Below are 16,435 nucleotides of genomic sequence, written 5' to 3' on the forward strand. Positions count from 1 at the left end.
TCATTAAGGCTTCCATGGAAAACGGAACAGAACAGAAAGCAGAGGACCAACCACGATGGGTGGGGGAGTCTCCATTGCATGGTTGGGCATCTTTGGCCTGCTCCGGGTTGAAGATTTTGGCACAGTTTGCACTGTCTGGGCCAAGTCCCTCATCCTGAGAGTGGTAAAAAACGGAGCTGCTGGACTCCTGAGCGTGCAGCATGCCGTACTTTCGCCTTTTGTCCTAGACACAGGAGAGGGAGGGAGGGCGAGAGTGAAGTTAGACTCCGCAAGGACTTCCGTGGGCAGCAAAGGGTGTGTGGTCAGGCTTGGGTAGGAGTTCACCTCTGAGGACCTAGAAAAATAAGGAAGGAGTGCTTGCTTGCTTGTTTGGAGCTGGTTGAACATAGTGCTGGATGTTGTGGCTCACATCTGTGATCCTAGAACTCAGGAACTATGGTACAAGGCTAGCCTGAGCTACATGGTGAGTTCCAGGCCAGCCTGGGCTACAAAGTACAATTCTGTCTCAACAACACAACATAAAAACAAAAATGAGAGAGAGAGAATAAGAAAAGAATTTATTCTTATATTATGGTGATAGTTAAAATCATTGACCTTGTCCACTGAAAAATTTTTAAAAATGTAATTCTAAACTTCATTCTTGTCTCCTAACAGATGAACTATGCATCTTTTCATCCTGCTCTCCATCACACACACACACACACACACTCTCTCTCTCTCTCTCCCTCTCTCTCTTTCTCTCTCTCTCTCTCTCTCACACACACACACAGCACAATTTTGAAAGTCATGCTTTATAAAAACCAGACCGAACACATTTATCAGTATCTTGAATTTTGTAGTTAAACATTCTTCCTGCTAACCATTGTCTTTAACACTCAGCTGTATAACATTCCACTGCCTTTCAATGTGAAGCATTTGGAAGCATTTGCTTCATGGCTGTTTGTCTTTACCACCATATGATCTGACGTCATAACTCTATTACATTGCTGTTATGCCTCTGGGGCAGCACCTAGGAGTGACGTTTCTGGACTGCACGTATTTCTAATTTCACAAGCTATTTCTAGATTGCCTTCCAGGAGGGCAATGTCCAGTCACACTTCCATCAACAGCATATGAAGGTGCTGTTTACCCAACATCTGCCAATAATAGGCAACAACATGGCCAGCCTCATGGGTGAAGAAAACAGAACTTTGAAAAATGATGTGTGCTTGTCTTTGTATGTTTGTATCTGTTCATATACATGAGAATGCACATGCGTGGGTCTGTGTGTGGAAGCCAGAGGCCAACGTTGGATGTCATCCTCAGCATCACTCATTGCTGCCTACCTCCTTGAGACAGGATCTTGGTGTCCTAGAGTTTGTCATTAGACTCAAGCCCTGGGGATGGGTCCTCCTGTCCCCACCTTCCCAGCTCTAGGATGACAAGCAGCCACAATGCTTCCTGAATATGTGGGTTCTGGGGAGAAATTCGCTTCCTCACACCCGTGAGGCTGAGCAGGAACTTTGCCTTGCGTCAGGAATTTCACCAGCCCAAGAGAATGAATGGATGACTTTGTTGGGTTCCTCTGTGGAATGTGTATTCATAATCTTTCAGGGCTCCATGTATAATGAGAATTAAATACAGCATGGACCATGGGGGGGGGGACGGACAGTATTTTGTTTAGAATTTTCTATGCATAGTTGAATAACCTACCTTTCATTACACATTTATGTTAAACATTAAAAATTCTGGGCATTTCATATAGTATTCCAATTATTCTTAGAAACACATTCCATACATGGCCTGTATCCCAGTACAAAAACATTTCAATAGACTGAACGGAGGCTTTCTAGTCTAGTCAGTCAGGTGAACCCTAGGCAGCTGGACATGTTCCTCTCTGCTCCTTTGGCCTTATCTAGGAGCTCAGCCATGCTATTCTCCTTCATGGCTTCCCTCTTTCATTTTCATTATTATTTTTAAAATACATGTCTGCTATACAAGCGAGTAAGCATGTATATTCCTGTGTGTGTGGGTGCACATGTGCACACATGCACGTAAAGGCCAGAAGATAAGTGCATGCCACTGTACCTAGCATTTCTACACAGGGGATTGAACTCAGGTCCTCTTGCTAGCACAGGAAGCACTCTACTGACTGAGCCACACCCCCAGCTCTTAATGTACTAAGTTCATTTTATACTTAGCCACTTTAGGCATTGAGTTTGCAATTCCTTAAAAACCAACCATGTTGAGTAATGGGAGAGGGGCGAGGAGGCAGCTCCTCAATCTCCCACACATCTGGGGTACTCACAGATCTGGAATTGGAAATGTACAAGGAGGCATCGCACACAATGCCGTATCCCATCAGGCGTTCCCCAGGGAATAGGGAGCTGGTGCTGACAGGTGAGATCAGGACCTCTGTGGTCTCAGGGAAGACCCACTCCACGGTCACGTCACTCAGCATTGGGGCCATGGCCTTCTTCAAGGATTTGATCATCTGTTGGGGAAGGTCAGACAGAGTACATGAGGTGTGAGGAGGATGTGGGGAGATGAGGAGACAAAAAGATGGAGAGAATGTGAGCTTGAGGGGAGGAAGGCACAACAGGCTTGGGGTAGCTGGTCTAGCAGTGGACGAACCTCTGAACTCCTTAGACTCTTGGAAGCTTAGCATTTTGAAAAGGAGATCAAAGTGTGGCTGTCATTAGCTCAATGGTCCACTGCAGAGCTCATATTTGGGGTGACATCTCAACCTCACCCTCTGGCCTCTCTGGGCTGCTGATGCTGCAGGATTGGGAGATACTGGAGGCCCTTCTGTGTACCTTTGGTTGTAGCCGCTCCCCCTCCGTCAGGAACTCCGCACTGCCCTTGGATACAGACGCCAGCCCTTTGACCAGTCGGTAGCAGACACTGGGTCCAATTCCAAAACTATAACACCTGGAGGACAGAAACGGGGGGGGGGGGGTAAGTCTGTATCATTGTACCCAGTGGGGTAAGAGACAGAGTATGGTCCAGCAGAGGCAGCTTAAAGATGACCTTGTCTTTAGTCAAAGCCTGGGGAAGAGGAAGAGCTATTGTGGGGACACACACACACACACACACACACACACACACACACACACACTACAATCAACTCCCAGTCAGTACTGACAGCAGTATCTCCTTAAGCTGCACTTGGACTTGCATGCTGAGCTGTGGACAGCTCACCCCTCCTCATCTTATGAGAGAGAAAAAGCAGCAAACGTGGAAAGCATCGCTCAGCAACCCAGAAACAAGGCATTCTGGGAAATGTAGGTGCTATCTTTTCCCTCTGACATTGCACATTTTGTTCTGGTTTGGGTTCCCCCAACCACAGGCAGCTTGGGGTAACCTGCATGCTGGGCTAACCTGGTAGAAGAGGCGTGATTCCTCACCAGCTCCAGAACCTTCCCTGTGTTGCTCACAGCCCCATCTGTGATCAGGAAGAGGAGCCTTGGGTGACCCTGGTGCACTGGCTGCCGGAGGATCCACTTGAGAGGAGAGAGGATGTTGGTGCTACCCATGTCAGCTTGTATTCTTTGGATGCAGTCACATGCCATGGCCAAGTTCTCCTGCAAGGAAGACAACAGCAGGGCAGACAGGTCCTAGGTTCACCACGTGGCATGGAGTCTCTAAGTGGCCCCCTGAGGGTGAACTCTGTTCTCTGGCTCTTAGTTCAGCCACACCCCTGCTCACCCATGGGGAACATAGTCAGCCACTAATGTAATTCATCCCCTGTCAATGTCTAAAATGTCACCATTTGCAGAATAATGACAATACTGTCCTTCCTAGACTCTTTTTTAGAAATATGAGCACCCCCTGAAAAATGTGTAATTTTGAACTCACCTCCTCAGCACAAACAAAGCTCCTTGCCTGGTAAGGGAAGCAGGTGACATGGAGGGAAGGTCACAGTACTGGGCATCCTCAGACATGAACACTGAATCCGACTCTGGCACTGACTCCCACAGTGCTTTGAGAAGATGCTTCCTTCCCCAGCTCTGACTTCAGATTCCCCACCTCCTGGACCAGCCTTGTGGGGACTGGCTTGCCAAGTACTACTGGCATCAGGTAGATGGTTTAGCAGTAGGAGTAGAGTCTCTGTGGATACCATCTCCTGTCCCTGTCTCTGGAAGAGTATCTTTCTGTATCTATGTTTGGAGGGACTTAGAAGGAATGGCCAATACTGAGGCTGGGGTGTAGTTCTGTTGGTAGTGTGCTCACCTAGCATACAGGCAAGCTCCGAGTCCTGCTCCCAACTCCACATAGACAAGGTGTGGTGGGACATGCCTGTAACCCACTCCAAAAGTAGGGGCAGGATGACCGGTATATCAAGATCCATCAAGATCTATATATATAACTATATATAGTGAGTTGGAATCAGCCTAGACTATGCAAAACCCTGTTTTTAAAAAGAATAGCAGCAACGGTCAATACTGTCAATACTAAGACTTATGATAGATATGTGGCTTTGAAATTCATCCCCAGGGGACAGGCAAAGATGCATGGGAAATCTATAAGCAAAAATGACTAAGTAGAAAAAAGTGGGGGGGGGGCTATGAAAAGGCTAGCTTCTAGGCTTCATAAATAAACCAAGGCTGTCTGTGTCGTGGGCCAGGCAGTCATTAACATGATGTCACAGATGGAAATTTCCTGGCATGACAATATGTTCATGATAGGCTAGGAAAGTAGGTCGTGTCACAGTATGGAAGACCTCGTCCCTGTCTTGAAAATGTGTGTAAATTCACAGAAGGTGACCTGGAAATAGCACTTCTTTATCCTATTGTTTTTGTTTTTGTCTGATGGATGTCATCACAGGCGATTTAAATGTTTTTGTTTTCTAGATTTTTGATTATCTAGATCTAAAAACTAGCAACCAACAGGTATTCGTATTCTTGCTTGTTGAGACAGGGTGTTATGCAGCCCAGGCTAGCCTCAAACTCATGATGTAGCTGAGGCTGACCTTGAACTCCTGATCCTCCTACTTCCACTTTCCCAGTGCTGGGATCACAGACATGTGCCACCACCCCTGGCTCAACGTGCATTTTGCTTTTATGTTAAAAAAAAAAAAATCTATCCATCCACCCTTTACTTTTAGTAGTAAGTAGCCAATGCTGTCCCTCCCCTTCCTCCTTCCTCACACGCCTCCTCTTTCCCCCTCCTCTCAGCTCTGGGTAGGATGCTCCAGAGTTGGTGCTGGGGTCAGAGTCATTTTGTTCCAAATAGCACCTAAGCCTTAGACTTGTAAGGACCCCTGCAGCCACTTGGCCATTTAATTGTTCTTCTGTCTGTCACCATTCATTTCTGTAGCTCAGCCTTGGATGCACCCATGGTCTTCAAGAGACAGAGGTTGTGGTGAATGGCAGGCCATGGGTGTGATAGATGTGTCCCCTGTCCTCTGTCCCTACTCTCCGTGCCCATGTCCTCACAGACTTTATTGTAATGGGAAGAGGGTGTCTGAAGGCATCAGCAAACATGGCTGCTGGCCCAGCTGTGGTCTGAGCTCTCCCTGGGTAGGCAGCCCCTGAGGTTGTCCCCAGCATGACCTCTTTGCTGTTCCCTTCCTCCTCCTCTGCTCACCACTACCCATTCCCCACACAGGACAAGACTTTTCCGCTCCTTACCTCATTGTAGATCTGACTGGAAGTAAAGATTGTCTTAAATGTGGATCCAAAACCAATGATATTGAAGAGACAGGCCGGCTTGAGGCTCTTAAGGGCCACCAACATGGCCTCCTGCCAGGCAAAAAAAGGATCCTCAGGACTCAGACAGGGACTACTGCCACTCTGTCATCACACATCAGTGCTGCCATTTCCAGCATGGAGTCATCTCCACAGGGACCTGTCACCCTATTTGCACCCAGCACTCTTTCTCTATGTATCGTAAAAATCTGTCGTTCTTGACCGGAGGCTGACCCATCAAAGCTATCAGCATATGACTCCTCATCCACATAGCAGGCCTGACTCATCAAAACCACTCTGCAGTGGCCTCGGAGTTCCTTGTCACCTCTTGCTGACTTTGAGAGGTCAGAGGAGCGGGGTCTGCCCATTCTCCTCTGCCAAAACAAACTTGACCTTGAGGGGAGGTCACATTGTTGATCCAATGGTGTTTGGCTCTCATCCAAGGCCCCTGCAACAGCATCACCCTGTCACTAACCAGTGACAGCTCCCCTAGGAGGTCTCCTGGCTAGCATTTGTTGGATGCAAACGATGCGTTTCAAGTGTGTCGCCTTGCTATTGAGCCCCAGCAGCAGGCCCACTGTTATCCCCACTCTACAGATGAGAAGATGGACACGCAGAGGGGGCACATGATTGGTTGAAAGCATCTAGTTAGTAAACAGTGCAGCCAGGATTCAATCATGCCTCTTGGCCTCCCGAGTATGAACATTAGAGATCCCTATCTTCTGTAGCTACACACCACCAGGAGATCTGGATAAAAGCGCTAAACAGAATCGTGTGGGGCTGGAGAGATTAAGAGTATTTTCTCTAAAAACACGAGGGCCCAAGTTCACATCCCCATTACCCAAATAATAAGCTGAGTGGGTGCCTGTAACCCTAGTATAGGTGGGTGGCGGCAGGAGGATCCTGACAACAGGCTGGCCAGCCAACCGAGATGAGAAGGTGGGCTTCGAGTTCAAGGAGAGACCTGTATTGAAGGCACAAGGTAGAGAATGATGGAGGAAAGGTAGCCAGGGCTCTGCTCTGCTTTCTACATGCATGAACTTGTATTCTCACATACATGCAACACACACACACATGCCAAAGGAAGGAGGAAAGAAAGACACACGCACACACACACACAAGGAAGGAAGGAAGGAAGGAAGGAAGACAGAGAGAGGGAAAATAGGTGAAACAATGATGCTGGGCGTGGTGGCACATGTCACTGGTCAGCCGGGGCTATGTAGGAACTTGTAGTCCAAACTGGGCTACATATCTCAACTCTACAGCAACACACAGAAAGGAAGCAAGCAAGGGAGGAAAGAGGTGATGGGGGGAGGGAAAAGCGACAGCGACGACCAGCTACTACTATATGCTACCACCGTGTTAAGCAATTTCAATTAACAATCACATTTATCTCCGTGGGTTTGAGGCCAGCCTGGTCTACAGAGGGAGTTCCAGGACAGCCGGGGCTACACAGAGAAACCCTGTCTCGAAAAACAAAAACACAGAAACCAAACAAAATCAAACAAATACAAACCAACTTTAGTCACTGTTGCAAGAATTAGAGCGCAGTGGGTCAGCGGCACACTTGAAATGGAGACCCCCACCTCCCCATTGTTCACTTGACTTTGGGTCCGCCTGAGCCTCAGTGTGGCCCAGAGAAATAATGAGTGGGTTATCCACCCAGTGAGTTCGGCTTCAGTACTAATGCCTCTACTTCGTAGAGAAGTGGGTGGAGGTTCAGGAGACCTGAGGCGTTGTTCTGGGTCTCAAAACTTGCCTGTGTGGCTTTGACTTTCACAAACCCAGCTCTAGGCCTGGCAGGATGGCACCTGCTGCCAATCCCTAGGACCCATACGGTGGAAGGAGAGAAATGAATCCCACAAGTTGTCCACTGGTATCCACACACACCCCGAAATGTTCACACAAAGGAAATGTAATAAAAAGAAAAAAATAATCCCCCAATACAGCTCTGAAGTCTTCATTTGTGTTGGCTATGCCTCAGCACAGAGGCAGAAATGAAAGATCTCCCCTTTACCCCCGTGTAGTGTATTTATGCTCCCCATTCCCCGGCTGCTCAGCATAGTTTCAGGGAACCAGTCTGTAATACTCTGGAATATGGAAGCCAACACTGCCAGCTGATTCCAGCAACTGCCACAACACACAACCTTCTAAGTGCCACAGCCATGTAGCCCTCTTCTGTCCCCCTCTGCAAACACATTAAATGCTTCCATTAATGTCCCCACTGCCTCCCTGCACTGCCTGTGTCAATACATTTTGTGTCTCTACGAAAGAAGTCAATATCTGCTGTTTTTCATTAGCCACTAATGCATATTCCTGCTGGCAGGGGACTCTGCTGATCCGTACAGATCATCTCGACTCACACCTATTAGAATTTTAAAGCCCTGCTTTTGGCAGCAAGTGGCTGAAGACTGAGACCAGCTGCCGGAAATTAAATTGCCTGAACTTTCCCCTTTGGCGTGGGCTGTTTGGATTTCTACTCCTTTCCTCCTAAGCCTCACTTTCCCTAAAACTTCTACCCAATGGACCATAATGAATGACTTAATATCTCCACCCCCCTTGGCAAGGCTTTCCCCGAGTAATTTCTGTGCCTTTTTCTGGAAGGGTCACGCTCAGCTGGGTGGATTGCATGGGCGTGGAGCCATTTGTGAAGAGATGACCTTGAGCCCAGAGAATGGAACTAGAAAAAAGCAAGGGGAGGCTCCACAGGGAGAGGGGACTGAAGGAAGGACCAGAGAAAGTCACTGTCAGAGATTTCTGAAGCGGTAAAGGTGGAGAGGGCTTCAGCTAATGAAGTGGATTCCTGCTCATAAACAATTTCATTTTTAATGGTAATAACTCCCTGGAGTGCTTGTGTGAGGACTCAGAGACAGTCCAGGCTTAGCAGGGGTGAGAGGGTGTTGGGGAAGGGTCAGTCGATTACTGATGACTTCCTGGGCTGAGGAGAAGGAACAAGAGGGCCACATGACATACATTTGCCCTGCCCGAATCAATCCTTTCTTCTCACTTCATAAAAAGGATGAATGAAGTCCACAACTGAGAATCTGTTTGTCCAAAGCCGCATAGCAATTGTGACAGAATCGATTCTAGACCCTGGGATTTCTCCTTTAACCATGCCATGAAGCAGAAATGACTTACTCAAATAAGAGAGCTTTGTAAAACCATGGCTCACCCCTTATAAGCAGTGTGTGAGAAATGGGCACAGATCTGGAAGGTTCAGGCCCCTCCACCAGCCCTGTGATACTCAGAAAAACATTTCACTCCTTAAGGATTCAGTTTCTTTGCCTCAGAAATGAAGGGGAGGGTATGAAATCCTTTCCAAATACTATTTTAGGTTTATAATGCTGGGACACTCTTAGGTAATCAAGGGAGTGTCTCAACACGGGTGTGGACCGGTATATGGAGCCCCCCTATCTGGAAGTACACTTCAGCACTCCAGATCTCGGACAGCTCCCCACTCTCCTCCAGAGTAGGAGGTCCGCTGCCAGCCTCACATCCATGTGTCAAGATGCTTCCAGAAGGCTCCTGGCTCTCATTTATGATGCTTCTGCCATTGTTTAAGACTAGGTGGGACTAAGAGGACTAGGAGATTGCTGGCCTCATGGAATCTACCTAAGTTCTCCTTGCTGAGTCTGTTGCTCTGGGGCAAGCTAACGGGGGAAAGGACGGAATCTCCAATGATAGGAGAGCCCTCTCTTTTCTGGTTCCCCCTCTTTCTTTCTCCTGAGCTACAGTTCATTCCTCAATCCAATAAGTAGAATGAGGGGTTTTATGTGGAAGTGCAGAGCTAGGCCACGTGAGGACAGTTGAGGATGCGACAGTCCTTTCCCTTAATGAGTTCATAACTCTAGATGGGAAGACAGACACCTGCAGAAGTCACAATAAAAAGCAACACTGGATAATTCCATAACAAGCTCAATGATTTCCTGTCAAGGAAGAGGGGCTTCGTGGTGGATGAGGAGGGCTCTGTCATTCTTATGCATCTATCTATCTATCTATCTATCTATCTATCTATCTATCTATCACCTATCTATCCGAATATCTATTTTTTGGAGCTTTCTAAGCAGGGAAACCAAGCCAAACTCCCAGGCCTTCTGACTGGCTATTAAGTCAGCATGTCACACTTGACTGTGAGTTCTGTGAGAGTATTGAACGTGTTGGCATTTTGAGTTTATATTCTCATAAGATGGCTACATGCAGGGCTTTGCCCACCATTAGTAATTAGGAAAAAGAAAATAATATTTTCATTTTAATGTATGTGTGTGCATATGCTCATGGAAACCGTATACAACTTTGGGTGCTGTTCTCAAGGTCTACCACTGAGACGGGACAGGCTTGCTAGGCTGACTGGCCAGTGAGCCTGGAAATATTTTTCAGGCATGAATTCTGGGAATCTAATTCAGGTCCTTCCAAGCACTTTACTGAGTTGACTACCTACCCAGAGAAAATCCAATATTTTCTATTGGGTTCTACTAATATATGCCAGGGACCATATCTAGTGACGATGATGCTGGATGGGGGTGGGGGTGGGGAACAGCCAGGCAGCCACTGGTTTGCTCACAGATTATGTGAGTTGTGTGATCTTGGGTAGGTGACTACAACTCTCAAGAACCATGCGCTCATGTGGACACAGTGACATCAGGATCAACCTCTTAGGATAATTGGACTAAACACCAAGACACACTCTGAGGGGCTAACCCGGTATCCCATACATCCCAGGCTCCTAGCAATGTACACGACCCCCCCCCCCGTGTGCTCCTTCCCAGTCAGGACCTGGGGGAGTGCTTAATCCAGTGCAGGCTTACAGCACAAGTTAGCAGAAAGGAAAGGGCCCCACACCTTGTAAACGGCCAACTTCTCTGCCTATGTCTGTCCCCATCACTTCAAGGGGTTTATTTTGGGAACAAATTGAGTTTAGGTGTCTCTGCTTAAACTGATTTTGGACAAGTGGCTTCTTGGAACAGAAAGTCCTCTGGAAGCCAGGCAGAGAGGAGCACAGCTAATGTACTTGAGTCCTGGCTCCTGGGGACAGGGTCCTGCACACAGTACCTTGACACACTGGATGCTGGCCTGTCTCATGCTGCTGCTCCTGTCAATGAGGAAGATGAACTCCCCGTGGGTCTTCCTCAGATTGGGCTGCACAGACTGGAGGTCAGGACAGAAGTTGAGCATGATGACGGAGTGGTGGGGAATGTCTTTGTGGAGACGCTTCCGGATGACTTCTGTCTGGAGGAGAAGGGAACACTCTCGAATTTGGTGGGGTGTAGCTGTTTCCTCCTAACAAACATGTCTTCCCATAGGAGGGAGGCACCCTAAGACTCAGGAAGGAGATTAAATTTATATGACTTGGGAAATCAATACAAGTCACAGGTCTTGGGGTGGGAGTGGGGTTTCCTGAAACCTACAGGACTCACAAGGTTCTAGAGGCAGCCCAAACTGCTGGGAAGGGTGGGGGGCTCTTCAGTGTGCCTAAGTTGTCTAGGGAGCTCCAGGGATGCAGCTTCCTTGAGTCATTGCTCATGATTGGTTGGGCTGCTTACGGCGGCAGCTGCTTTTCAGTCAACCAGGTCCCTATTAGTGACCCTATACATACATACTGGTTCACTAATTCACACTTGGGATGGAATCACTTTAGCCCATTGTTGGTGGCCTAGCTTGGGTGTACAGACACTTGTTAACATCACTCCAGAAAAGGTCATACAACACTTGAGCAATTGAGGAAACCTGGGGACTCATGCTAGCCCCCTTACCACTCACCAAGAACCAGCTAGGTCCAACTTACACTCTATGCCCAAAGCTTCCAGGCTGGCTGTCCCTGGCTTCTGTGCTTGCTCAAAGATTACAGGCAGCGGCACAGCTTTGCCTGTTCTGAGTTTGAACCCCAACTCTGACACCATCTGACCATGTGGTATTAGCTAAGTCCTTCCTCTCGGTGTCTCCTCACATGTACAGTGGGGTGCAAACATGGACCTCTCCCAGTGGTGGTGAGGATGAGTTACATTAGCACATAATCGGAGAACCCCCTCACTGAGTAATGGTAAGCCCCTCTCTGGCTCACCTTGGTCAAGAGCTTGGTTCCTTCTGCTTACTGATCCCTCCTGCTGGTAAATTGTTACTTCTCCTTCACATTTTTTCCCTTCCATGTGAATATTCTTGCTCAGTTTTCCCATGCATGAAATGAGCATGTGTGCATGCCTCATGAAGTTGTCATGTTGATGTGATGCCGTACCTGTGACAATGGCTGACTGGCAGAGTCAGTGCCATTATTGTTGCTGTGGCTGCCTTTGCCTGTCCTGGGGGATTCTGGCACCTCTCATACTGAATGCAGCATTTGCTCTGCTCTCTGCTCCCCTCAAGCTACTGTGCTGCATCCGCTGCATCCTGGTCTGGTCCCTTTTTATCTCCAGGGATTCCCATGGTGTTCAGTTAGATGGATCAGTGACAATGAAGAAGGACAGTGGCTTCAGTACTTCTCTCTCTCTCTCTCTCTCTCTCTCTCTCTCTCTCTCTGTGTGTGTGTGTGTGTGCGCCCACGCATGTGCATCGTGGAGGTCAGAAGTCATCTTTGAGTGTCTTCCTCAGTTGCCCTCCACCTTAGTTTTTTGAGACAGGATCTGTTACTGAACCCCATCTTTGCCTCCTCAGTGCTGGGACCACAGGCCTCTGTGTGCCTGGCTTGTATGTGGGTCTGTTGAGGGGACTCAGACTCCATGCTTATATGGCAGGCACTTTATTGTAAACCTTCCACCAGCTCACTTCCTACTCTCATTTGTTTTCCCATGATGCATTGTTCCTGTTGTTGCTGTTGTATGTGTACAAGCGTACAAGGCTGTACACGTGCAGGTCAGAGGGTAACTTGCAGAAATCAGTTTTCTACCTTTACCACGTTGGTTCTGGTGATTAAAATTAGCTTTTCCAGCAGGTGCCTTTCTCCTCTGGCCTTTTATTTTTATTCTGGCTTGGGGCCTGCCCCAGGCTACACGCCTCTGCAGAGTCCTTCTTCTGACTCTCGGCTCGCCTAATTCCGAACTGGATCTATATTTCCTCCACCTGCACTTCCCCCATCGCAGGATGTCTGCGTCCACACATCTCTCTGTGTCTGTTTCTCATTCTCCCCTTGTCCCTTCTCCATCTTAACTGTGGGCCTCTGCACTCATCCTGTGCTCATTCCAAAGACAGAGCCATTGTCCTCAGCGGTCCCCTATTCCAGACCCCGCCCAGCCCATTCTTCAGCACAGGCTCACACTCCTTACCTAACAGGCACTTAGACTCAGTCTATGTCTCTGTGGCATTGCCCAAGTTTGGGGCAGGCTTTTCTCTTGCCTCCGCAGACACTTCTTGCTGGCTCATTTTTCTTCCCTGTGCTCCATGTACACAGCAGCAGCCAGCAACAGCTTCCCACATACTCTAAGCCTAGTAACAACACTGTGCATTATGAAGCCCTAGGTGTCCATCCACTACTCAGCTCTGAATGTTTCAGCCGCATGCATCCTGCTATTCTGCTTGCCGTTCTGGAGCAGGTGCTCTATGCCCGCTCCTCTCCCTGCGGGCCTTCTGCTGCCGGATCTTGTTCTCAAATGGGCATTTTGACACCTGGCTAAAGAGTGCCTGGCATCATATTATTCGGGTCTACTTCTCACATGTCCTCAACTCTTCTCCCAGCCAATCTTGCTCACTTGCTGGCCTTCCTGTGCTAGGATAAGCTCCTTGAGGAAAGGAATGTGACCTTTCCAGGGCTGTCTCCCTAGTACCAAGGAAGAGCCTGGTGTCAGTTGGGCGTTCAGTGTTTGCTGAATGAAGAAAGGAGACACTGGATCTTTCTCTCTCTCCAACCCCTGCCCCCTCTCTGTGTGCATAGTCTCTACTGACCTCTCTGTGCACCTTTTGGTTAGTTTGTTTAAGTCTCTGTTTCTCTTTGGCCCCGTGTCTCCTCCATTCTGTGTCTTGCCCTTTCTTTGCTAAGGTCAGCTATTGACAGTTCATCCTTCCTAGGTGATGCTCGAGTTCTAGATGTCCCTGACCTGACCTCTTTCCCACCTGTGGGTCCTACTCTTCCTCTGACGCAGAGCCCTCTTTGCCAACATGCCACTACCCAGCTTGGCTTATTGGATGTCAGAGCCCAAAGCGGAAACAGCTCTGCCAGCCACAGGAGCTCCTTCCAGCAACCCAATTCTGCCTTTCAGAGGGACGGATGGGTGCTTGGCTCCAGATTCCCTAATGGCTTCTTAAGCTGCCATTATCCAATTACAATAAACTCATCACTTCTGAGCAGCTTCCTCTTAGTCGTTGACATTCTCAGAACTCTGTGAGGATACAGGCTATTTGTATAACTAACCCAAGGTAGCAAATTAATTCTCATTTGCCACAGTGGTCCCAGAGATAATTGATTTAAGGTCTGGCAGGCAGGCCAGCCATCTCCAAGCCTGGGCAGCAGGATAGGGCAGCGTTACCCTCTCCACACCATCATTTGTTCTGGGAGCTTGGTGGCACTTCTGGTATGCCATGCTTGCCATCGCCTTTGAGACCTAGCTCAACTTCTGTTTCCAGCAAATTCATCTGCAAGGCAGTGTCCCCACCTCTGTAAGCATAACGATGACACTAGGCTCCCTAGGCCCCCTCCAGTCCCCCCACGTCCAGCAGGGGTTTCCGCTGGGGTCTCCCACAGTGGGGATGGCGCAAGCACCTTTGCTGTCCATTTCCCATCTCACTGCCCTGTACCAGAAGGGCAGTGAGAAGGTGACAGACAGTTAAGTGCAGGTGCACTGCACCTCACTCTAGGAGGTCCTCTAGCCCAGATATCCCCGGATCTAACTCTAGAGATAACACTGGGCACCAGACCCCAGACTACTTAGCAGCAAACGAGCTGTTAGAAAGCGACGTGTCATCACGCTGAAATTTGACATGCAGGGTGTGCGCTGTGTGGGGAGATCACGGGGCTCACCATGTGGCTGCTCATTCTGCACCCTGTCCCTGCCCTCCTGTAGTCAGTGCCTCTTTACCCTTCAGTGTGGGGCTTGCGGAAAGGCAGAGGGAAAGGACCTTTCACTTGCTTTCCTCGCCCTTCTTCCATCCATTTTACAGCAGACAGTGAGGACTCCAGATGGAAGAAGACCAGGGAGCCAATTTAGCAGACGGAGGCCTGGGAGGTGAAGAGGGAGCTGTCGGGTCAGACTGGCCTGGAGCAATAAGACCAAGATGGCACCTGTAGTTAACTGCAAGTCTTGCCAGGCTTAGGGATGCTGGGAGAGACTAGGAGAAGCTGACCTGGCAGGGGCAATGGATGGGATGACTGCTGCATTAGGAAATCCTTTCCTGCCTGCCCTGTGGTGTCTGGGACCCCAGCAGGAAACACCTCTTACTTCTTGTCCAGACTCTGCCACCAGCACGTGTAACCTCAGGGGAGTCATGCCCTCTGCTTCGGGCTCGGAGGGCTCAGTGGTTCAGTGAGACCCAGTGCCCAGTGGCTCACCTTCCGCTCGGCGCTGCTGTCCTTCCTCGTCCTCCTAATGAAGTCTGCTTTTCCCTTCAAGTGCTGCTCAAACTCCCGCAGTGTCATGTCGCCTTTCTCCACCAGGACGTGTGGCATGTGGGGCTCTGCATGGACAAGATCAGCACTCAGCGTTTGCCTGGGTGTGAGGGCAAGTGGGGCTGTGGTCTAGGGGTGATTTCTTCATGGGTGTGGGTGTGGGTTCTTTACTGGAGGAGAGGGTGACATCTCTGGATACGTGAAGCAGTAGGGGCCAGGGGAAGACTCCTTAGTGGAAGAAGCCTAGCACCACCTTCTGTCCATGGGCCTCAGTTTACCCTTACATAAAATGGACTTGGGCTGAGCCAAATGCTTGAAGGAGGCAAGGAATGACTCCAAGAGTTTATAAAGTGCTCAGCCAACCTAGGGGTTCAAGGCTCCCCAGGCAGATGACAGCTAGGGCTGGGAATATGCCTGCTAGAGACAGATTTCCCTGGGGGCAAGTTTCTGGTCTGTTTGCCCACCTCCCACACACCCCAATTCTTGCCCTGGCTAGATGTCTTCCACGAGGGTAGGAGAGCCCCTAATGGGGTACCATACCACTGGGGTGGAGAAGGATCTCCACTGGCCGGTCAAAGGTGTGTTTGTTAGCCAAGGTGATGATGATGCTCTTGGCTGAGTGTGCAAATGGGGCAGCATCTGCACGGATTTCATGCGTGGGACTCTCCACCCCTGAGTATCACAGAAAGACAGAACAGAGGAGGGGCAGATTTAGGAGCGCAAGAGAGAAAGGAGCTCAGACGGGAGGGTGAGACCTGGGCTGTTGAGATGATTGGCAGGCTGGCCCCAACATGGACTCCTGTCTTCATTGTGAGCATGTATGCCCTCCTCAGCTTCCTCATAGTGTAGACTGTCGTAGATGATGCTCAGTGGTCCTTCCTTTCCTGACCACAGGCTCTAGCTTACTCCTGAGATGCAGGGTGTACCCCAATGCTGCTAAGCAACCAGAAAGAGCTCAAAGCTCCATGGGTGGAGCAGTTTTGGTGGTGCATCTCCACATTTCCGTAAACACTCACTGATAAGAAACCATACCTGTACCCTTGAAACCAAAGCTGGCTGGGAGGAGAGCCACCCAACCTCAGTTCTCAGCCCTGGCTGCATGTTGAAATTACAAAGGGAATTTTACAATGGTCCATAACCAGAATGCACCCCAGAATCTCTGGGGGTGGGGACTAGGCTGCAGGAGGGTTTGAATACTCCCCAGGAGGGAACCAGAGCTCAGTTTTATAGCCTTGGCCTT

General features: G+C 49.1%; 1 protein-coding gene across 1 annotated transcript in view; it reads right to left on the minus strand.

The window, feature by feature from the left end:
• The window catches only part of Vwa5b1 (von Willebrand factor A domain containing 5B1), a 41,067-nt gene that overhangs the window by 17,636 nt on the left and 6,996 nt on the right, over positions 1-16,435 (minus strand). The window contains exons 5-12 of the mRNA XM_051173662.1: positions 15,736-15,867; positions 15,139-15,263; positions 10,719-10,895; positions 5,613-5,723; positions 3,361-3,563; positions 2,796-2,910; positions 2,288-2,473; positions 52-223 (exon numbers count right to left, since the gene is read on the minus strand). Coding sequence (XP_051029619.1) covers positions 52-223; positions 2,288-2,473; positions 2,796-2,910; positions 3,361-3,563; positions 5,613-5,723; positions 10,719-10,895; positions 15,139-15,263; positions 15,736-15,867 — 1,221 coding nt within the window. The remainder of the gene's footprint in view (positions 1-51; positions 224-2,287; positions 2,474-2,795; positions 2,911-3,360; positions 3,564-5,612; positions 5,724-10,718; positions 10,896-15,138; positions 15,264-15,735; positions 15,868-16,435) is intronic.

The sequence above is a fragment of the Phodopus roborovskii genome, unplaced genomic scaffold (genome assembly GCF_943737965.1).
Source record: "Phodopus roborovskii unplaced genomic scaffold, PHOROB, whole genome shotgun sequence".
Lineage (NCBI taxonomy): Eukaryota > Metazoa > Chordata > Mammalia > Rodentia > Cricetidae > Phodopus > Phodopus roborovskii.